Raw genomic sequence first — 24,317 nt, 5'->3', positions numbered from 1 at the left:
CAGATGCGTGCCGGTCCTACCAGGAAAGATGGCACGATTCTCACGGCCCAACGCCGGTTGCCTCCACCTGTTACAGTTCCTCCGCCGCCAGCGACATATACCGCGGTCACGTAATCCGCGAGCCATTCTTCCGGCTTAGTGGTGCCATCATATGTTTTTGTGTCACGGGGCAACAGGAAGTTGCGAACCGGTGGTTCCTCTTTCATGATCCGTGGGCCAAAGCATTTTGGGCCAGGAGGACCATCTGCCTCGATCATCTCAGATAAATACACCCTGTCCAGCCGGTGCCTCGCATCCCGTTATGGCAAGCATCTTTCTCCTACACGTTCCCCCAAAGGGTTCCGGTAGGCTGCGATTCTCTCTGTTCCCGAATCAGCCTCATCGTTTCGTTCTGGTACCATGGCTCTTGCCTGCCGGTACCTCGGTGGAGGCATTTCCTCCTCAACATAAGCAGCTCTTGGTGCATGATAATTTTGCCCGGTTTCACCTCTACCAGCGTAATCATTCCCGGCGTAGCCATTTCCGGCATAGCCACGACCTGCCCCTTGGCTTTTTCTTCCGGCCTCGTGTCGCCCGGCTTGTTGTTTTCTGGCAAGCACCGGATCATACACAATCATTTGCTGCGTATTCACTTCTTTTTCTTTTCTCCTGTCCGAATGGGGGGACGATGTCTGCCCATGGGACTTGCTTCCGGTATTTTTTGCCGAACGCACATATTTTGATGCCGCAGCTTTGTTTACTCTAGCAAGTTCAGCATTTTGTTCCTGTATCATGTCAAGCAACTCCCTAACAGGATCTTGTTGTTTTGCTAAAGCATCTTCGGTAAGCGAGTCACACAGCTCTACAGCAGCCCTAGCAGCTTTTATGGTTTTATCCGGGCTACTGTACTTAGGTTTCTCTACGATGCTCAGAGATGCAGAGGCACTTTTACCGGCAAGAATCTCCTTACGCAGATCCTGATCTAGATTGCGAGCTCTAAGCCGGTTTTCCGGTACTCTAGCAGCCTGAGCGCTAACAGAAGCAAAGCCATGGGCAGCGTTATACTCACGTAGGGTTAGGTTCAGCTCGCGCTGCGCCCGGATGATGTCCGCACCTCCGGAGAGCAACTTTTGCCGCTGCGCCTCCAGCTCCGCCTGAGCCGCTGCCGGATCGATGTTCTGCGCGATGGGCGTCGCCAGCACGTTCATCGCCGCTTGGAGAGGAATCTCCGGTGGCACTGTAGATGCACCCGCAACCCCTTGGTCACGCTCGGTCGGCGGCTTGGCCGTGCGCGTAGACTTCGTCTGTTCAGCGCCTTCAGCCGCGACCTCTTTGCCGGCGCCAGCCGCGCCAACCACCAGCACCTCGACGCTGCCGGCGGCGTGGCCACTGCGAGCTGCAGATCTTGGCGGGTCCGGTGCCACCAGCACCGGTGAGAGGCACTGGCGCTCCGGGACGGTGCCGTAGTAGACGCGGAGGCTACCGAACTCGATGATGCGGCCGTTCTTGGGAAACTTACCGCCGTAGGCGAAGCACCCAGTGTTGTCGTTGATGAAGTCCATGGCGAGGACGCGGTCGACGAGCGCAGTGATGACACGCTCGCCGGAGATGGTGAGGAGGCCCGCCCGAATATGAACTCCAGCAAGCGCAGCTGCTGGCCCCACGGTGGGCGCCAACTGTCGTCGTGGTGAACAGACAGATGCCATGGGATGGCTTAAGTTGGGGTCGAATGTGCGCTAGAGGATTCGGGGGAGGGTTTTGGTTATATGGGGATGAATTCTGGATGGATTACCGGATGCTATCTAGATGAACTTGGCCTTGGCCAGAGGTAGAAGAAGAAGAACACAAGAACTAGCTCAACTTTGGATCTCTCTATTCCATGGTCGAGCAAGGTTACAGGTTTTCGTATATGCGTATCTCGTCCCCGCGCAAGGGTGTGCCCCCTCTCCTTATATAGGGGAGAGGGTGGCTTATAGGGGAAGAAACCCTAGGAAACCCTAATGGCATCTTTGACTAGACAAACTACTTTACAAAGCTTCTTTGGCTACCGGTGACGCTGGTATGTCTTTAATCGGGGAGGCTGATGTCCTCCGGTACCTTTTACGTCATCCTCTGCTTTGGCCTCAGAGCTTCGATTAAAGCTGAAGTGCTTCGCTCATCTTTGTCCTCTAGCTCTTGAGAGAATCTTTGACCAGCTTGCCGACATGCTTCAGTGTAGCTTGTACCGGTAATCCGGTATCTTCTTAGCCTGTTCCGGTATACCCCTCCTGGGATACCGGCAGAGGTTTACTTAGCCTTAAACTTAACCTCATTGTTCCGGAATAAACATTAAACCGGTACCTAACCAGCCTAATCTAGGCAAGTTCGGCATGCCTTTGGCATACCGGGGGTCATCCCCCCAACATGAAAGTTGTGTAAAACAGCGATATGAACTTACTCCTCGAAGGAAATTTCAAACGCTCGACGGAGACCCACAAATTTGACAAAATTCAGCCAAAAAATCTCCAAAGAGAACACAAAATAGACATTCAAAAACTCGAGGAAACTCCAAACTGTTTGTGGGAATTTATTTGCAACATCGCGACGTATTTTTTCATGTAGAGCTTATCATGAATCAAAGCACCGTTATAAAGATCGGAGGAGGATTAAGATGAACTAGATTAGAGACAAGGTTACCTACAAAGTGTGCATGCACATACCACGAAGTTCCCACTTTTACGCTCGCCAACGCCTATACGCGCAACAACGCTCGCATCGAGCATGCCTCGAGTGCCAAGATTTGTGCTGCTTTAAAACTCATGCGATGCATGTACGTGGAACGTCGTGGCAAACCAATCGGCCCAAACTTGGCCAAGCGTGCGCAGGAAACGATGTTATGAGCAACTAAACTCGCCCCTTAGTGTTATAGGGCATTTCTAAGCATCGATCACATGGATAAAAGCCGCCAGATATAACTGTGCTGACTAAGGCATATGCCACGCTTTTAATTTTACTCGGTGCATCATAATCTGCGACTCTGCGTTGTTTGCAGCGTGGCAAATACTAATTCCTCAGTAGAATGTTAGCTGACATCGTAGATGAGCGTGTCTTTATACACACATTGTAAAGAGGCAGCAATAGAGCACACAATCCCGAACAAAATAATTATACGACAAATTCCACAATACACATAAGTCTTGCATCGAATAAGTTCGCCTTAATTTTCACAAGGACACAAAAATATGTTACATCATTTTATCACAATGGAACACACAACAAAGTTTTGAAAATAAAATCAGATATGCTTTGATGCCCACGAGAGAAGCAACGGGAGACAAAAGAGGGCCCATGTCACACCCCCTAGGCCAACCGCGTTTAAGTGGGTCTCACATGTCATGTGGCTCATCTTGCGATATCCTTTTCGTACATGCCTTTTTCTCGGGGAACAACGCTAGGCCATATATTTTTAGATTTTATGGAAGCAACGGCAGACCCCTAAGTCTTCTCCTACCTCAAGAGAGGGAAGGTCCTGTTGTCGCAGCCAAGAAGAAATCGCCGTAGTCGCCAACACCGGCACCTCCCCGGCCTAGGGAGGACAATCTTCATCATCATATCCACCAACAATATTGTCTTCACCATCATGATCAACTTCATCCCCTAACAATTTGTGTAGATCGGAACCATGTATAGCTTTCTTGTGTAGTTTGGATGCTATGCAATACCATGTCATTGTTTCCTGAAGAAGTTATACTTTCATTTTGTGTTGTCTTGCATATGCCACCAAGCATCACCATGTCTAATTGTTGTGAGTAGTTACCAATGTTTCTGAGGACGTATAATAGATTAGACATTATTTACATGTAGTTATATGATGATAATGTATGAATACTGATGGTATGTTATTTCACCTACAGTAAGAAAGAGAAGAGGGATCACCGGAGTTGATAGAAACTATGTCCCAATCCTTGGAATTGCAATAGGTGGTTCTTGAATGGGAACCTAAAAATTAAGGTGATGGTTGGATTTTATGTCTTAATAGTTCCATTGCTTGGTCATGTATATGGCCATGAGATCAATTATTAGGAGTGCACCTGGCTCAGGCTTTATCCAGAAAGAATAAAACATGACATGGTATTTATCATGCTTTATGTGAAAATCTAGGTGATAAGTAAATTCATGTTGCACTGGGGAACACTTTCGTTCCATAAGAACAACTTGCATATTAGAGGATTGGGCTATATCTGAAAAGAGCTATTTTATTTATTATTCTTTCTACATCTTACATTTGAGACCAAATAAAAACAAAACATAATGCAACTTTTACTGGTAATTCTTTGTCAATTTTGTGCACTAATACCTTTTGCTTCTCGTGGGTTTCACACTCATTACTGAGAAGTGATATAACCTACTTCCTACACTTGTGTATATCTGAGGATCGTGCTGAGGAGGGTAGCACTATTGGTAAAATGGTTTGGTAAGAAGTATAGAAGTTGGCTTTGGCGTTTATTTTTATTATGCATTCACTGCATTATTCATCATGGCTACTAAAGTTTTCATCATGTATTTACTCAACTATTTTGGTAAATCACAGGAGGCACTACAAAAATACTCGTATGGCTATACCCCACGTTTTGGATGGTACACGCAACATTGTCTGCGAAAGCATTTACTGTGATTAGATAAGAAGACTAATATTTATGCACCGTGATGGAGTTCATACCGACACATAATGGTGTCTGTGCTTGGTGTCACACAAGAGCGACACTTATTGATGTCGCGCTTGGGGAACATAGGCATAAATAATTGCACTCCACATTCTAAGGGGCGTCAAAAGTAGGAGGCACACTAAAGAAAATTCAAGCATGTCACCTTGCTTGGTCAGGCATGTGCCATGTACCGCTTACTGTTGTGTACCACCACTGGCACGCTGCTTGACTATCTACTATTTATGCATAGGACAATAGTTCTCATATATCTCTTACATGAATACACCCACCATTCATCCTCTCCACCAACCTTGATATCACGTGCCCGACCAGCAAATCGATTGCCGGCCGGCAGCGGAGGTGGCATGCCTGAAAGGGATGGCGATGTCGGCATCGTATTTTATCAATCTTTCTCAAATTTGTTTTCTCCGATCTCTCTCAATGTAGCTGTGGTTTTTTGTTTCTCAAAGTTTAGTTTCTTTGATCTCCTGGGACGGCAAGGTGCCGAGGTGGATCCAGACCGACCACTAGAATGACATTGATGAGAAGTGGAGGAAGTGCGAGTGTGGCATATCCCCGCGATGGCTCATGGCATATAGAGAGATGGACACCGGACGCATGTTAATGAGGTGACATTAAAAATCCCCGAGGTGCACCTTCATGGAGTATATGGAAGTACCTCACTAGATAGATGTTTTATGTTCATTGGTGGCGATGTGGAGGCTGCCCATGGAGAAATAAATCAAGGTGGCGTGGGTGCGTTTGCGGACACCGAGGCAACACGATTTGGATGATTTTCAACTGCTTGGTAAACACACAAGCGAATTTTAGCCAGGTTTAGGCCGCTCTTGCGAGTTGCTTGACTTCCTTCTGTCGGTTTCGCACCATTCGTTGATGATGCGCTTGGGACCATAGGCTTTACCCTCTACGTTCCAGAGGGAGGACGTCATCCTGATGAGGGCAGATTGCACACCGTTGGGGCACCCCAAGAGAAAGGTATGATAAGTACAGTAGCATGTTTTCCCTCAGTAAGAAACCAAGGTTTAATCGACCAGTAGGAGAAAGGCGTGACTTCTGAAGGTGTTGCTAGCTAACTTGTGGTAGAGCGTACTACCGGTGTTAGTAACAACATGGAACTTGCACACAACACAACCAAAATACTTTGCCCCAACTTACAGTGAGGTTGTCAATCACACCGGTTTTGCTGAAAACAAAGGATTAACCGTATAGTGTGGAAAGAGATGTTTGTTTGCAGTGAAATTAAAGAGAACATTGCTTGCAGTAAGTAAACAGAACATGATGATTGTATCAGTGTAAAAGAAAGGACCGGGATCCACAGTTCACTAGAGGTGTCTCTCCATAAAGATAAATAACATGCTGAGTGAATAAATTACAGCTGGGCAATTGACAAAATAAAGACCATACATGACAAGATGATTACTATGAGATTCGTTTGGGCATTACAACATAATATGTAGACCATAATCCAACTGCGCCTATGACTAATAATCCACCTTCCGGCTATCATCTGAACCCCTTCCAATGTTAAGTTGCAAGCACCAGATTATCGCATTAAGTAATGTGTGTAAAGTAAACAATAGAATTATCCTTAGACAAAACATTGTTGTTTTCTTCCTAGTAGCAACAGCACATCTACAATCTTAGAAGTTATTTTCACTCTTCCAGATTACTAGAGGCATGAACCCGCTATCGAGCATAAATACTCCCTCTTGGAGTTACAAGCATTTACTTGGCCAAAGCATCTACTAGCAACGGAGAGCATGCACGATCACAAATAACATATGACAAGTATATAATTGATCTCAACATAGTATTCAATATTCATCGGATCCCGGTAAACACAACATGTAGCATTACATAAAGATGATCTTGATCATAATAGGCAGCTCACAAGATCTAAATATGAAGCATAAATTGGAGAAGACAACCATCTAGCTACTGCTATGGACCCGTAGTCCAGAGATGAACTATTCACGCATCACTTCGGAGGCAGACATGGCAATGTAGAGGCCTTCGGTGATGATCTCCCTTTCCGGCAGGGTGCCGGGAAGAGCTTCAGAACCCTCCCGAGGTAGGGTTGGCGATGGCGGCTGTGATGGAACTTTTAGTGGATGGAGGCTCGGGTATTTAGGTTTTTCCCGAGATCGTGAATAAATAGGCGGAAGGGCGAGGTCGGTGGGTGCCTGGGGGCCCACACCACCCCATGGCGCGGCCAGGCCTGGGTCGCGCCATGGCCTGGTGTGGTCGCCATGTGGCGCCCATTCGTCTCTCCTCTAGAATCCTTCTTCGTTGCGGTAAAATAAGAACTTCGGCTTTTATTTCATCCAATTCCGAGTATATTTCCTGTACAACTTTTCTGAAATACAAAGCAGCAGAAAATAGGGAACTGGCACTGTGGCATCTTGTCAATAGGTTAGTGCCGGAAAATGTATAAAAGTACAATGAAGTGTAAACAAAACATATAGAAATTGGTATAGACCATCAAAAATTATAGATACGTTTGCAACATATCATATCCCTCCCCGGTAATGGGCATCACCATGTATATCATGTTGTCAGGGTATCTGTGCTGCGGGCCAGCAAAATCTCCTCGAGGAGGGCTAGCTTTCAATAGTTGTTGAGCGATGGACGAAAATTGTCTTCAAGTCCTTCTTATGATGATCCGTGTTAAGAAAATCTTTTGGTGAATCTTGGCCTTGACGTTGTCAATGCGGATCCCGAGAGGTCATGCATGTTGAAAGGGCGGGTGACACTTGGGTACCCTAGTTCCCACGGTCTCGACAATAGCCACTAGGCATGGGTTCGATGGAAATTGATTGTCTGTCGAGGCTATGCGCTTCATCAAATGTGGGTCGCTCCGTCATTTGGCGCGTGCCGCGTCGCTTGAACGAGTTGGGTCACGACTGTCGGGGCCTCGAGCATCGATCATAGACATGGTTGCCGCGAGTAGTATGGGCACGGTCGCCCTCCAGAAGTAGGTGCAATAAATGGAAGAATGGTGGGGCTGGTTCCCTACTGTGCCTCGGGTTGTCCATGTGATGCTTGAAGCCTCTTCATGGGCGCGGAGCCCCATTTTATTTTGTATGTGATGTTAGTTACGTAACAAGCGCCACGAGTGAGACTATGAATTTACCATGCATATGCAATTGCTTTTAGTTACTTCTAGCACTCAGTCCGCCGGTAACCTCAGGGGAAGTTGTTTGAGGAAGGTACCTTTTCCCCTGTTACTCAGCCCCCTGTCCGGGAAGAGTACCTTCCTCCTTGCACATTCGTTGTGTGCGGTGGCCTCTCCGGTGTTCTTCACTCGATGCAGTTGCCTACGAGATACAAATACCACCCGATCCACTGTTTTGGCCGGATGATCATAGTTCTGACGGCAAGACAAGCTAGACGACCTTAATTGCAAAGCCCGTTTCCTTTGGCTAGAAAATTCCTCAAGTTTGACTCCATCGCCGGCCTAATAACTCTAGCGAAACGGGCCGACTTCCCCGGTTAGGGACTGCCCAATTTTGAAGTGGTCAAAAAAAGAAAATGTTTCGTTTACTCCCGCAGATGATAAATAGCAAACTTGAAAGAACGTGAACCTTCTTCTCGGGCAGGGAGTTGTCGATCTCCTCCGCCCGAGAAGAGCGTTCACTCCATACGCAAGAAGCAAATAAAACACTAAGAAAAAAACACTTTTTTTCAAAAAAAAACACACTGAGGGTAAGCCCTATGCACAAGATTTGCACTTGGGTGAAACCCGTATACTTGTGCACATGACCCAGCGCAGAGCGATTCATGCGTGGGAGTGTCCCGAGCTTACTCACTTACTGACGCGTGTGAGTAAAATTGACACGACTCGAGTGTGGGGTAAACCCAAGCATAGCACGACCGTGCGTTACAACCAGCCACAACACGACAATAGCTCGTACCCACCTGCTTTTCCGGTCCATTGTGCCCTTGAGGGTGCTCAAAATAGGCCTAGGATGAGTCGGCCCGGAGGCACCCCTTACTTGCAATTATTTAGCAGGCTGAGCTGGTCCGGAGGCACAGAGCTACCTTACTTGCAATTATTTAGCAGGCTGGGCTCCCTTACTTGCGTTAAGCTTCCTTACCTGGGATCGATATAACATTTGGGAGAATATTTTCATGAATTTATGTTTCAACATCATATGTTCTTGCAGGTATTAGTTGTCCTCACGCACGACCTAGCCGTCGGATCCCTGATGGGTGCATTAAACCAATTGAACATTTATGAAATTGCTTACGAAAGAAATCTAGGAATTTTTGACGAAAAATAAGGTAAAAGGGAAAGAAGGTGAAATACTACTATATAATCTGATGTGTGAAAAAATAATGGTATAGTTAGGTTAAAAGTATTTCTGATACTTAAAATGTAATTTTGTTAGATTCAAAATGGAGGGCATGGCCATTTGTAGCTAAAGGTTGGCTCTTGCAAAAGCCTTAGTGGATCTCCCATGAAATGAAACCATGTGAATCTAAAGATGGTTTTTTTAAAAAAAATCATGAGCAAACTATGAAGCATCTTGGGTTCAAAATTTTGCTGCTCCCTACTAAATCGGCAATTTTTTTGTCTATTTGGTGATAGGCGGCTACAAAGGTTTTCACTTGCAACCAGTGACTTGACCATAAAATCTGGTCTACTATTTTTGAAAATTAGGGTGGTCCAATTTGGGAATGGATTTTTGGTGGGTTCTTCACAAAAAAAAAACTCTTTTTTGCACCTAGAAAATGGAAAATGAGTTTTTTCTGCAAAGAAAATAAAAACTCCTATGTTCATCATTGTTTTTCATCCCAGGATGCACACATGTACACAGTATGGTTCATTTGAACAAATTATGCAAAAGAAGAAGAAGAAAAAGGCTCCAATATGACTATTCATGGGACATTTTTGTCATTTTTACACATTCCATAGCAAATTTTAAGAGAGTGGATTTTTTAAAAGTCGGGTGGTGATGGACACACCCACGCCCATGCATGTAAGTACAAAAGTATTTCCGAAATTTTAACTTTTCCCAAAACTTTGTGTGAACATAAAATGTTTGAAAACATGTGAGATCTTTTTCGGAATTTGTTAACATTTTGAAATGTGTTATAGGTTCATATATACCACCTCCCAAACTGTCCCATAGGCAACGAAGTAGTTTCATTTTTTAGTCGATTTTGGTCACTTTTGGACCATAGTATTTCATCTATTTGTAATCTCAAAGCAAATGAGATGTCTTTCAGAAATATGTATCTGATCGAGCTTTAGCAAAAATCTTACTACTATTTGCAACGTACACGGGGGGATTGGCACAAGTCCACCCCTGGTCTTCTCAGTTTATGTGCCAAACTTCCTAGTTAGGAGCCTAGGGCCAACGCCTGTCCAAATCGTTGAGAGGTACCTATCTCCGAACTTGGAACGATTCAAGCATCCAGCCCTATAAAAGGCACCCACAACACGCACCGCTTCACCACCAAGCAAATCACAAAGCACTCCTGAAGAGCTGATATCGTATATCATCGCAACTAACAATGGCTTGTAAGCTCGGGTGGTCTCCTCTCCTCCCCATTCTCCTCCTGGCCGGCATGGCTGGCATCTCCCGTGCGGGCAACATCGCCGTCTACTGGGGCCAGAATGGAGGCGAGGGCACCCTCGCCGATGCCTGCAACTCCGGCCTCTATGCGTACGTGATGATCTCCTTCCTCAGCACCTTCGGCAATGGCCAGACCCCGGCCATCAACCTCGCCGGACACTGCGATCCACCCTCCAACAACTGCAACGTCTTCAGCTCCGACATCACGACGTGCCAGTCCAACGGCGTCAAGGTGCTCCTCTCCCTCGGCGGCGGCTCCGGCAACTACGGCCTCTCCTCCACGGAGGACGCCCAGAGCGTCGCCACCTACCTGTGGGACAACTTCCTCGGAGGCAGCTCGGCTTCGCGCCCGCTCGGCGACGCCGTGCTGGACGGCATCGACTTCGACATCGAGACCGGCAACCCCGCGCACTTCGACGAGCTGGCCACGTTCCTGTCCCAGTACAGCGCGCAAGGTAAGAAGGTGTACCTGACGGCGGCGCCGCAGTGCCCGTACCCGGACGCGTCGCTGGGGCCGGCGCTGCAGACGGGGCTCTTCGACGACGTGTGGGTGCAATTCTACAACAACCCGCAGTGCGAGTACCCCGGCGGCGACCTGCAGGGCGCGTGGAACACGTGGACAAGCAGCGTGAAGGTGTCTGGGAGCTTCTACCTGGGCGTCCCCGCCTCGACGGCCGCCGCCGGGAGCGGGTACATTTCGCCCGCTGACCTGACGTCCGCGGTGCTCCCCGGTGTGAAGACCGCCGGCAACTATGGTGGGATCATGGTCTGGGACCGCAACAACGATGTGCAGAACAACTACAGCAGCCAGGTGAAGGATAGTGTCTGAGCTTTCGCGGGAGGGCGACTGCGCGACCATGGATTACACTTGCTCAATCGGTCGAATAAATACCTTAGTTATCGACTTATCGTATACTACAACACATGCTCATGCAGCGGGCGAGCGGCTGAGTTTGAGGACTGTATAATATGGAATGATACGATTGTACGTGTACTCGTGCGAGGTGCAACACGTACGTGCGTGTGCCGATACATAATAAATAAATAAAGTGAATTCCTATCCATCACAGTTAGTACCATTGAGGTGTATATGTTTGGATGGAAGTTATATTCCGGAAATGGTTTTGCAGTTTGCACGTCACTATAATGGGCCTTTTGAGCTCCCATGGCCTATCCAGATCATACAGGTTTCATCAAGATCTATGCTCCCCAACAGTAAAAAAATCTCCTTTTCTGTTCTCCTAAACAATTGAAGTTGAAACTTTGCAGGGTGAGGAAAATATTAGTACTATAGTCTGCAGAAAAGTGTTCAGATCTTTTTGGTGTAACATAAGTATCTAAAGTGATAAGAGTTTAGATTAATCTTTATCATTTTAGATACTTATGTTATACTAAAAAAAACTGATATAATCTATATACAGTGTATTACTCGTGTATTATTGACCTGCAAATTCATAAGTTGAATTTTTTGATTGCAAGAAAAAGAAAAAAAAGAAATTGCCGCACACGAAACTTGATACAAACATGGAGGGCCTAAATAAGAGGTCCACATGCATGGTAGCTCGATCACAAAAAAGAAAAGATTAAAGGGGGAGGAAACCCTCGGCATACTTCATAGAAGAAGTCAATGCACGCTGAAAGAGATGGCATCAAAAGAACATCCACTGAAATTTTGGTTGACCGTTGTCTTAGGAAGCCGAGGAGACTCCCGTGGTGCAATGGTCGGCAGGTAAAAGGGCAAAGGGCCAACACTTGGGTTTGAATCCTCGTCTCTATCTTAATAACAAAGCTGGAGTTATATCAGTTTGAATATGTTCTTGTTATTTTTCTTGTCCTAGGAAGCCTGACTAATTTGAGGGGGTACGTGCAGTACATTTAGAATCATGAATAATTCTGATGTATCTAACAGTTTATAACTTGATATACGGACTGAACCATGTCATTGTGAAGCTCCAATCCGTCGTGTTTGTACTGACATGGTTGAGTCTAATTACATGTCGTAGTCGATTCAGTTTATTCATATTTCTTTAATGTGCTTTGTGTCACTGCAATATTTTTTGTTTTATCGGCTCGTGAGATGTAAACATGAAAATTTTGAACCAAACCTAACGTACTTCTATTCTCATTCTCTTGCTACAAAAGCATGTCTAACAGGGATTGTCATGTTCATGTGGATTTGTAAACCTAAAAAAGGCTATGGAACGTTGTTCTACTAAACAATTAAGCAGGTGCACCAAAGTACGAATAACATTTAAGGGCATCTCTAGCGGCTCGACGCAAACGGACACCATGCGGATGAAAGATCACCCCAGCCTAGCGGCCCGACATAAAATGTCCGGGCTATCCGTGAGGACGCAAACGCGGCCCAAATTTAGGGACGAAATGCATTTATGCGGACGCTGCACGGACAGATCACGCGTCGCCTGACTGGTATCGTGGCCCGCCGGGCAGTGACTCAGGTAAGAAAAAACTATTTCATTAATGTTTAGTGGCCAAAAAGTACCATCTTTACAGGGATGGTTAGACGAGTTAACCTAAACTACGATGGACGTACCTACTTGCTGTCGCGTGGCCTACTATGATCGGGGTTACTGGCAGTCGCGTTGCCTACTAGACGTCGGCGTGCCCTGACGGCATGGCCCGTCGGAGCTCCTCCAATGGTGGGCCGCCATTAGGCCCGGGCGCACAGGAGTGCGGCCCGTGCGGTCGCACAGGGCCTCAAATTTTTGGGGGCCCATATTTTTCAATTTTTCATTATATAGGTTAGTTGGTACTTGGCCGCGAGCCTTGCTTGTTGATAAGTCTGAGGTTGCAAGATCAATTATTACTAGGCCCTAATTCACATTACTTTTGTACTTTTTTTACTACTCTGGCTGATGCTTGTGAGGCAAAATATAGTTGATTTAGTTTTTTTTTGTGAATAAATATAGTTGATTTAGTTATGCATAGCATTGAACACAACTCAGACAAGGGACTATGAAGATTTTCTAGACATATAAAATACACTATACTTGCCCTTGAAACAAAATTTTAGTTTTACGTCTTAAAAATGTGAGAAAAATACGCCGAGATGCCATGAATTCTCAGATTGAATTAAATGATTAATCAATGTGGTATTTATTTATAAATTGTGAGATAAGTTTGTTATAGTGTTATTGTGTTCATCTCACAGGATAGTTCTCATAATACGTATATCTATGTACACGTGCTTGTTGGGTGGAATAGCTTTACATCCTATACATATATAGCCTTTGAGTTTTTGAATGTATTTCCTTATTTTTAAATGCTAAATAGTTTCAATGTATCAAAATAGTTAGATGTAGTTTTTTCAATCAGACCGCTGGTTTAAACTATATATATATGTTTCGTTTTAGAATAGTTTTTAAAACGATTTTACCATAAGTTAAATCTAGAGGCGCGGATAGTTTCTTAGTTCAAACGTCCATCTAAGACATATATAAATTTAATTTTTTATTAGGTATACTAATAAGATAGGGCCCATTTTAAAATTTCGCACGGGCCCCGGATTTTGCCGGCCCGGCCCTGGCCGCCATGAGGGGCGGCGAAGGCCTCCGGCGCCTCATGGAGGCGGACGCCTCCTCCAGACGGCGTCATGCCTGCCCCTGGCCAGAGCCTCGTCCCAGCGAGCTCTGGCTTCCGCCGCCGTCGCTTCCTTCGTGGATGCATCCATGGCCTGGTAGTGGGCCATGTCCCTTGCTACCATGGCCTCCGCGTCGAACATAGTCTAGGCGGCCACCTCCAGCTCCCCCTTACCCCGGTCCAAGCGTGCCTGCCCCCGCTGCCTCACCACCACCTCCTCGTGTGTCGCGTGGTGGACCGCCGCCGGGGCTCACATCTCATACGCATGCCTCATGGTAAGTGCTTGGCAGCGCGCTTGCTCCTCCGCCGCTAGGGACTGACGATAGTCGGTGTCCTGCGGGATGGTCTCAAATGATGTGAGCATCGTTCGCTGCTTGTCTATCACGCCGACGGCTTCTTCGTCGCCCAGGTGGTCAAGGTCCGCGGCGTCGGGGAGGTAGACGACGCCCGCGGGCTGGGCCGGTGCAGATCTTCCTGCTACTCCCGGAGGAGCACCATCGCCTCAGCGAGCTCGGCATTGGCCGCTTGGATTTCGGCGGTGATCGTGGACGGAGGTTGGCGATGGAGCGACTCGAGGGACGATCGCTCACCCGCCAAGGCGACGGCCATGCGCGCTGCCGCCTCCCTCATGCCCTCCCGATAGGGGCCATAGAGCGGGTCCTCCCGGAGGTAGGAGGCGGTTCAACATAAAGTAACACACGTAGTTTAAAACTTCGAAAAACATGGAAGTTCACACAAATATTTTCGAGTAGACACTAAGACTCACAATCCTCATGAAAAATATAGAAAACATGCATGCTTCAACAGTAAAGCACCACGTAGGCTTCTCATCACTCCTTCATGTTTTCTTCAGCAGTGTCCTCCCCATCGGTATTATGCACAGGTGATTAGGGTTAGAGTAATTAGTGGACTTGATACATGGCTAAGCCCGATTTTATGTGTAAATATAGGCCTACTAAATGCATAGACCTCTCTAGGTCATATTTCCGGAAATTTTCCGTATTTATTTTTCCGGAATTCCGTTTTTGTTGGAAAGAGCTCCCTCGTTTTCTTTTTCGTTTCCGTTTATGCTTTTGCCGTTTCCGTTTCTGTTCCGCAAAATGCCGCTTCCTTTTCCATATTTGGCTCCCCATTTCCTTTTTCTTCGGAACCGGACGGAAAGTAAATGAAGGCAAAAGGTTTTAACGGATTATCAAATTATCAACGTGTGCCAATTTAAGGATGGTTTAGCTCTGGAATTTAAGACAAACATATTCTGCAACAAAGTGACTGTCGGCTTCAACAAAGATAGATTGTCCCATTGCACTTCATGAAACCACTGAATTTTTTCTGTTGGTCCTTGACATGTAGTAATACACATATTGTTCCACAAAACGAAGAAATCCTACAGTACTCCCAAGCTACAGCTAACAACAGATGGAGGAAACAATCGGCCAAACCATTTTACACAGAAGAAAAGTAAACAGCAGGAGAGAATAGAATCACAACACTCACCCTAAATAACAACAACTACATATGCTTCCAAGCTCATGGCTCAAGGACAGTAATGGCCGTATGGTATTATAACCGGGCCTGTGCACTTGCCGGAAGCACAGCAATACCTAGGTTATTGGCCGTGGAATCCAAATACCTCGGGGCATTCCTCGTTAGACCTTCCTAACCTGAATATTGTGGGTGGATTGGGACCTCCAGATGGGTTGTCTGCCACTTTGAACGAGTGCAACCTCCTCACCTTCCTTCACCATACCATGTTTCTGTGAAATGTAGCACATCATGTTAGACTACCTATTCTCATGTTACAATAGTACAAAACTTATGTTTAATAGTGGATACTAGAATTGAACATGCACTCTGCTGCAAAATTCTGTAACTTTTCCATCTAATTCTACTCATCATTCTAATTAAGCACACAGATCAAGGTCAAAATTGCTTGCTTGTTTAGTTTTAGCATTCCTTCAAAATAAATAAACTTAGGGTTCGAGATTTAATGTTCTGTTGAATACTCCATATTTCCTACATGTATTTGTCAGTTTGATCTGAAATAAGACTGCAGAGAGAGAGAGAGAGAGAGAGAGAGAGAGAGAGAGAGAGAGAGAGGGTGAAAATGAATGTTTCGTGAACAGCCCGAGCATGATAGGTTAACAGCTTTATCATGATGAAGCTATGTAAACAAGTATATGTTTCTGTGCATTTCATAACTGAAGAACGATGCTTTAGTAGAATGCAACATAGTGCAGATATGCTACGTAGTATATTACATAGCCCAGGAAACTCGCCAAGAGAAGGAAGAACTTTGTCATCTGTGACCATAATCCAACAATTGTTTGTCGTTTTCAGTAAGGCCATTATTTTTGTTTTAGTCTTAAAGCACAATACATTCTCTGTAGCAACACTCCAAAAATCATGCACCTGACAATGTAGCCTAACTAACTTCAATTCAGTGCAGGCTGTGTTAGGGTAATTTAACGATTTCGTCGTGAAGGACCAAATTGTAGCCACTTAAGCTGATGCCAGCAAAAAAAATGAAAGGGATAGGATATATCAGTGATTACCAGCAAGTAAGAACAAGCATCACCAAAAGTCTTCTCAGCACAATCAGAAAATTCCATATGAACTGGACATACACCTTGGTACAAAGCCAATCGTTGTCTTACTATCTCCCTGTAAAGAGTAATAAGCAACATAAGTTACGTGCAGAAATACCAGATTTATGAAGGAAAATGTGAAAAAAAAAATTACTCCCTCCGTTCCATAGAACTTGCCTCAGGTTTGTTAAAATTTGGATGTATCTATATGCTATTTAGCATCTAGGTACATCCAAATCTAGACAAATTTCAGACAACTTTCATGGGAAGGAGGGAGTAACAAAAATATCATTCTTACAGACATACAAAATCTAGGATCATCTTTAGATCAGTTCTCCCTCAATAGTACGATAAAGAGTATATACCACCATATATTTAAGTCTCATCATTGATAACCTCTTCTCCTATGATAATACTAGTGACTGTGATTCGCCTATAAAATGAACTTGTATGGGGCAAAATATTCCCGATGGAGGGTCTACGAATGTCTTCATACACATGTTAGAGAGATGGCCTTGAACTTAGCAAAGCTGGTTTCCAGCTCCTACGATGCTGATGAATTACAACATCCCATTCTCCTAGTAGACCAGAGACTAACATTTTGTACAATGAGTCAATGAATGCATGGAATACAAAGGTTTATCACTAAACTTGGTACATGGACAAATAGTAAGAGCCTATGCGCACCATTTGCTTTTGTTTGATCAAAAATTTATCATTATGACCTGATTCCAAGGCAAGTAAATGCGGAATTCGGTATTGCTAATGACTAACATTGAATATCTCAGCAGTATAAGCTTTTGTTTTTCAACATGTTATTAATCGATGAATAGATGTCAGATATGACAATTTATTTGCTGATTTACTTTTATGCAAAAACAAACATGGGAGTTTCATCTTATTGATGTCATACACATTGGAGCAAAAGAAAAGGAATCTTACTGATCTGTGAAGGCAAATATGGTGCCAGATGGGCGGTAATGACTAAGTAGGATGGACATATATCCAGTCCTGGTGAAAACCACAATTGATGTGCCAAGAGTATTTGACATCATTGTTGAATGGTAGGCAAACATTTCGCTCATGTGGTTCTACAGGAGAAAAGGGATATTAGAGAAGGAAGATTCTGGTGTAAGTGAGGAAAAATACATACGGTGTCAGTTGGGACATTGCAGTTCAGACCTTGAACACCTGACCGAGGTTAGACGGTGTTTCCCCACCAGTAATAGTTGCTTCAGTTCTCAGTGCAACAGTATGCATGACCTTGACAGCTTTCAAGGGAAATCTGCCAGAGAGATCAGGTAGTAAGCTTAGTAATGTATCTAAAATAAATGTCACAAAACTAGCGAGCATCTTTTAAACAAACCAAAAAGGCATAAATGTTGCTACTAACAACAGCAGAACAACTCATATATTCATGGTTTATAAAAAATTTAACAAATTCATGTGGCAGTTCATGAACACCATAAAACTGTTTGAAGGAGCTAACATAGGTGCAAACCTGACAACATGGCACTACAAGTTCAGAGTTGAAAATTAAAAGTAAAGTTAAATTGCATGATTTACTCAGCAGAAATAAAAAGAGAGCAATAGCACCAAAACTTAAAAATAGCAGCATACTGCTGCTGGAATATGACTTTGTAAAAAGGTCAGCTGGCTTCAGTCACTTAAATTATTATCAATGGCTTGTGTGTACTCACATAACTTTCCGTTAAAAAATAAATATTTTTCCATGCGTAAGAAAATGAAAGCACGTACTTTCCATGCGCAGTTTCCCCAGAAAGCATAACTGCATCAGCACCTTCCCGGACAGCTATAGCAATATCTGAAACTTCTGCTCGGGTTGGAGTTGGATGAACGATCATGCTTTCCAGCATATTTGTGGCGACAATAACAGCTTTTCCCATGCTCCTGCACATTCTAATAATTTCTTCCTGCATCGAGACACATGAAATTTTAAGAATGTCGTGTACATATTATATAGAATCAAGGAAGCACAGAAAGTTCAGTTATAGGTGTTCAAACTGGAAAACTGCCTAGGCACCATGTATATACAAGCGAGTGCAAATCAACCCTCAGTTAGTAAATATTTTTCCAAGCGATTGTAAACTACATTTATAACACTGGGTGTTGATTAGTATTGTACTGAACACTCAATTTCGTAGGTTGTAGCTTAAACAAATAGCTAAGCAGAGAAGTGGGCATTTAGACTGTGAGCAATATGATCAATTACAGCATACCTGCAGCAATGGTACCTCCTCAATAGGAAGTTCAGCTCCCAAATCACCTCTGGCAACCATAGCCTACAGAATACAACATTCCATACATCAAAACTTAAGAAAAAGGTGACACATACTTGTACAGTTATTGTACTACAAAACAGAAAGGAGCGATGAAGCCCTTTTCATGATGCCCATACAACTCAGCACCTTTCATATCAAGATGTATGTTTTGAATGCATCTCACTGAACTGATAAAACGATCAATATCAACCCCTTACCCCATCAGATGCTGTAATGATTGAATGTAAGTTTGGAATAGAATCTGCACTTTCAATTTTCACAATTACGTGGATATCCGCATTCGAGCCTGGGAGTCAAAATTAGAGACACATTATCAAGACACAGTCAAAACAATTCCTACATATTTTTTATGAAGTATGGAATAAACATTACTTCTGAGATAATCCTTCAATTCATGCACAACTTGAGCATCTTTGACAAAAGAAACAGCATAGTAGTCAACCTGATTTTCCACTCCAAACTTAATATCATCCCAATCCTTATCTGCAAACTTGGAAAATGAGCATCACATGGTATCTATTTTACTCAATAAAGTATATGCTGACTATTACCCGTAATTGATGGCAAGGTTGCGCTCTTGCCACGGACGTTCAGGTGACGCCTGGATTTTAGTTCACCCCCATCAATAACTTCACATTTTACAGAATCTTCAGTTTTTGACTTGACCAAAAATGACATCATTCCTCCTAAATACGGAACACAGTGATCAGTAAACAGAATATAAAATCATACAATTGTTGAAGTTACATAACTGAGAAATATAACGATCTTTACAAGTATAAAAATACAGATAAGGTAGAAGGATGTTACACATGTATCTGATGTTCTAATTTAAATGTTTATCAAGTGTGCACAAATAAGCAAGACCACCTGCACATAAATGTTGGAAAACTCCATCTCAGAATGTTGGCTTAAGTACACAAATAATGGTGGGTACCAATGCTCTCAATACTATGAGCGTCGTGGGGAACACTGTATGTTATGACCGGTTTATCTTATAGCAGGAATAAGCCCATTAGTGGGCCTAAATTAGGGGCTTAGCCCATTTATCTTTAGGTTATTAGCCTATTTATATCCCTGTAATAGCTACGTGAAAGGACAAGCAATAAACAGATCTTATAGATCGTTATTGCCGACTCCTTGAGGAGTCGGTCTTCCCTGCCCTAGCCGCCGCTTCTTCCCTTGCGCTGCCTTCCTCCAACCTCGCGACGGCGGCCAGCCGCCGGCGCCGCCTTCCTCTCTCTCGTCCAGCACACTTCCACCCCTACAATCTACGTAACCGGCCTGGTAGGATCACAGATCTTACCAATTTGGTATCAGAGACCTCTACGATCATGTCTTCGAGCCAGCCCACCGCCACCACCGCCGCCGCCTCCGAGACGCCGCCGGCCTCCTCCGCCGCCGCGCACCTGCCGCCGCCCTCCACGGGCGACGCGGCGCCCCTGGCGGATGTCGCCGGCGCCGCCCTCCTCTCGCAGCAAGAGCTCTCGACGGCCATCCGCGACCTCGCCACCGCCGTCCAGGGCATCCGCCTGTACCTCATCGGTACGCAGGGGATGACCACGCCGCCCCTGCCGCCGCCCCTCGCCGCCTACTCGGCCGCGCCGGCAGCCCTAACCGGCCAGGGCGCGCCTGCTCCGCCCCCGGCCTCACCGCCGCCGCCGCCGTGGGCGTCATGGCAGCCGGCCCCCAGCGCGGGCCCCGCCTCGCTGCCCCAGGGCGTGCCCATCCGGCGGGTACAGTTTCCGCCGTCACCCTCCCGACTTCCGGCGTGGGTGACCGCGACGGAACCCCCGCCCGTCTACTCGGCCGCACCGGCGCCTTCCCCCGTCTACACCACCGCCGGGGACCCTCCGCGCCCGTCCTTCCCGGACCCGCCGCACGCACGCTTCGCCGAGCCTTCCGCTGGTCGCACGGAGTACCCCGCCCAGGGCGCCACCGGCCTCGCTCCCCCACGCTACGCCAAGCTGGAATTCGCCACGTATGATGGCGTCGAGGACCCCTCAGCCGGCTCAACCGGTGCGAGCAGTTCTTCCGGGGACAGCGTACCACGGCTCGGACCGGACGTGGCTCGCCTCGTACCACCTCCGCGGCGCCGCCCGGACGTGGTACTACTCCCCGGAGCGAGGACGAGGGTGGCATGCCTCCATGGGACCGGTTCCGTGAGCTCGCCTTCTCCGCTTCGGCCCTCCAATCCGCGGCGGCCGCTTGGCGGAACTTGGGCGTTTGGCGTTCACCACCACGGTGCAGGACTTCGCCGACCGCTTCCGAGCCCTCGCATGCCATGCGCCCGGGGTGACGGGGCAGCGGCGCGCCGAGCTCTTCATTGGCGGACTGCCGGACCACATTCGCGTCGACGTGGAGATGCGGGATCCCCATGATCTGCGAGTCGGCCATGTACTACGCTCGCGCCTTCGAGCAGCGCGCGCGGGCCATGCAGCAGGCCTTCCCGGCCAGCGACGTTCGGCCAGCCGCCCGCCCTCCACCGACACCACCGAGGCCAGGCGCTCACGGCCGTGACTCATGCGGGGCACTCCGATCCAGCCGCGACGCGGCCTTTCCGTCGGCTGACCACGGCCGAACAACTTGAGCGCCGTCGTAAAGGGTTGTGCTTCAACTGCGACGAGCTCTATGTACCGGGCCACGTTTGTCCACGCCTGTTCTACTTGGAGACCGTAGACGACGTTGCGGCTGATGTCGTCACAGCAGGGCTGGCTGACGCGGCCGTCTCCAAGGCCGACGCCGTTCCAGGATGAGTTCCGCCAGCAGTTTCCAGCTATCCAGCTCGAGGACGAGCTGTTTGAGAAGGCGGGGAGAAATGTTATGACCGGTTTATCTTATAGCAGGAATAAGCCCATTAGTGGGCCTAAATTAGGGGCTTAGCCCATTTATCTTTAGGTTATTAGCCTATTTATATCCCTGTAATAGCTACGTGAAAGGACAAGCAATAAACAGATCTTATAGATCGTTATTGCCGACTCCTTGAGGAGTCGGTCTTCCCTGCCCTAGCCGCCGCTTCTTCCCTTGCGCTGCCTTCCTCCAACCTCGCGACGGCGGCCAGCCGCCGGCGCCGCCTTCCTCTCTCTCGTCCAGCACACTTCCACCCCTACAATCTACGTAACCGGCCTGGTAGGATCACAGATCTTACCACTGTATCTCCACATGCATAAATGACTCATACCTAGTCCATAACTCCATTCAATAGGTCCAAAATGTTTTCCAGTGAAGCAATAGAAGTAAGTTTTAGCGGACAAAATGCAGAGTATGATTACTCTGGACAAAACCAGAAGATTATAAACAACTGAAAACTATGCTTAGCCATTTTAACCAAGACCAGCTCATTATGAACCTGCCCACTTCAGTTATATGTTTATCTGCCACTACAGAAATTTATTCAATCACTATCTGAAGTTTAGATAAAGTGGTTTGCTAAGTCCGCACATACTGTACACAATTATGTGTCACCGAACAAGAGAGCAAATAGTCAGATATCAGAGGACAAAAAAACATCCATGTACCATCCACAAGGAGCATGTCACCGGCTTCTACATCGTTAACAAAGTCATCATAGTTAACACTAACACATGTGTCGGTCCCAACTCCCCGCTTGATTGTGAAAGTGAACTCCTGGCCAGTTTCCAAGAATATAGGCTGAGGCAAATCTCCACTCCTAACTTCTGGACCCTGAGATTAAAATCTAGCTTAGTTCAGAGAAATCAAAAAATGATATAGTGACAGAAGGACAGAATCAAAATGTACAATTACAGTCTCTAACTCTCTATTAATAGATAAAATCATGTACTAGCATGAGCATGACAGAGTTATAATAAGGCTAATGCAAATAGGCCATCTGAGAGCATGAATACCCATCCATCATAGTGTAAAAGCTCTGAAAAGGGGAAATACAAACCTTGGTGTCAACCATAAGGGCGATCACATTGTCCTTCGTTTGAGCATTATACTCCTTCACTAAGTCGATAACTTTCTGGTGTGATGCATGGTCTCCATGTGACATATTAAGCCGAGCCACATTCATGCCAGCCTCAGCAAGGCTCCAGATCATCTCCCTTGTGTTAGTGGACGGACCAATGGTGCACACAATCTTGGTCTTGCGTCTAACATTTGGTTTAGACCACACACCATTGGCGGCTGTTGCTAGCTGTTGAATAGCCTTAAGATGCTGGAAGTTTTCTTCTTCCTGTCAAGAAGAGGTATTACTGCCAGTAAGTTTTCATTGATCAATTCATAAAGGTTCCTTCCAAAATGTCACCCTGTTATATAATGAGTAACTGCAACACGCAATGCAGAAGAACATGTCATGATGAATAATTGCTAATCATAGCCAGAAAAAACTACAAACAAGGAATCCAAATCTTCACGTTGGATGTACGCTTTCATAGCTTACTGGATGAGTAGCTTAAGAAGACTCAGAGTTGAGATTTAACCAGAGTGATCAGAAAGTAGCACATCCTTATTTCAAATAGCCCATCCCATGCCGAGATATTCTCAATAAGAACAAGGGGTTCCATATATTTACGTGCCAGGAAATAAGCTACGCAATGCAGATTCGGCTGAGAATTATTCCTGCAAGTAATTACCAATTGTTTATAAATTTTGCATCCAAGGAAACACTCCTTGATTACATACAGTGGTTCCAACGTTTTAATTTTGCAAACCGTGACATACTCAAACTTCTATCCACTCAATAAAAAGCTAGTGAATTATACGAAAAATAAGCGTAAAAATGGAAGGAGTATATATGTCAGCTTCACATCGATGAATTTGTATCTTACAACATTTGGAAGTGCAAAGGGTGCAAGCAGACGCAAAAGTTCAAGTAACTACGCATGGAGGAATTTTGTGAGGAAAAGACATTTCCAATAGTCCCGGGCTCTAAATTCCAGCCACAGGCATGAAAACGACGCCAGGACTTGACAACCCCGATTTCACCATCACGGAAAAGCCAATTTCGTGCCCGGAAGTAACCGAAGATACAAAAGCGCACCCCGAGCCCAAATCCACCGCAGTTCCCCGGCTAGCGACCAGCTGAGATGCCAGTCAAGTAAGTAGGAGCAAGCGCTACCTTAAGGACCGCGTCGTCGTCGGGCGACACCGGGAGCACGTCGGTGTCGGGGCGCGGCGCCCGGCTAATCACCGAGGCAACCGGGGAGTCACGTCGGCCCCTCGAGGCCACGCTCCCGCTCCACCTCTCCCTCGGCCCGAAGGGCAGCCTCGCCGCCGGCCGGAGCGTGTCAGTCCCAGGTGCGCCGCCGAGCGGCCTGGCGGCCCCCGCCCCGCCCGCCGCCGCCGCTACCACCTGCGCCATCTGGATTCGGAATTGGAGATGAGGTGGTGAGGCGTGCAAGCCGTGTGCCTGTGTCGTCGGCAGTGGGCGGGTTTGGGTTTAAGCTGCTTGCTTCGTTTGTATCGAACGGGAGAGTCGAGGTGGGCCACGGTGCAGTGAGCTGGCGTTGCAGTTTGCTCGTCACGCCTCACTCGCGCCTCGGAGTCTCCGTCGTGGCTTGGCTTCTTGGGCTCTTGTCTTCTTGGGTTGCGATTTCC

At 46.4% G+C, this 24,317-nt stretch overlaps 2 protein-coding genes across 2 annotated transcripts; one reads left to right on the top strand and one right to left on the bottom strand.

Annotated features, from left to right (window-relative positions):
* The first annotated feature begins 10,165 nt into the window (after window positions 1-10,165).
* Window positions 10,166-11,213, top strand: LOC124668237 (acidic endochitinase-like). The gene has a single exon (XM_047205412.1). The coding sequence runs from the start codon at window positions 10,206-10,208 to the stop codon at window positions 11,094-11,096; it is 891 nt and encodes a 296-aa protein (XP_047061368.1). The 5' UTR covers window positions 10,166-10,205; the 3' UTR covers window positions 11,097-11,213.
* A 4,095-nt stretch (window positions 11,214-15,308) lies between these two features.
* Window positions 15,309-24,081, bottom strand: LOC124663412 (plastidial pyruvate kinase 2). The gene is made up of 12 exons (XM_047201117.1): window positions 23,839-24,081; window positions 22,666-22,953; window positions 22,274-22,439; window positions 19,307-19,441; window positions 19,128-19,238; window positions 18,953-19,041; window positions 18,693-18,755; window positions 18,211-18,386; window positions 17,635-17,737; window positions 17,395-17,543; window positions 16,420-16,528; window positions 15,309-15,621 (listed from the first exon to the last, which is right to left on the bottom strand). The coding sequence occupies exons 1-12, from the start codon at window positions 24,079-24,081 to the stop codon at window positions 15,514-15,516; spliced, it is 1,740 nt and encodes a 579-aa protein (XP_047057073.1). The 3' UTR covers window positions 15,309-15,513.
* Between the last annotated feature and the right edge of the window lie 236 nt (window positions 24,082-24,317).

The sequence above is a fragment of the Lolium rigidum genome, chromosome 6 (assembly GCF_022539505.1).
Source record: "Lolium rigidum isolate FL_2022 chromosome 6, APGP_CSIRO_Lrig_0.1, whole genome shotgun sequence".
NCBI classification, from domain to species: Eukaryota; Viridiplantae; Streptophyta; class Magnoliopsida; order Poales; family Poaceae; genus Lolium; species Lolium rigidum.
Note: the sequence above shows the minus strand (reverse complement) of the source record. Positions and strands in the feature narration are given on the sequence as shown.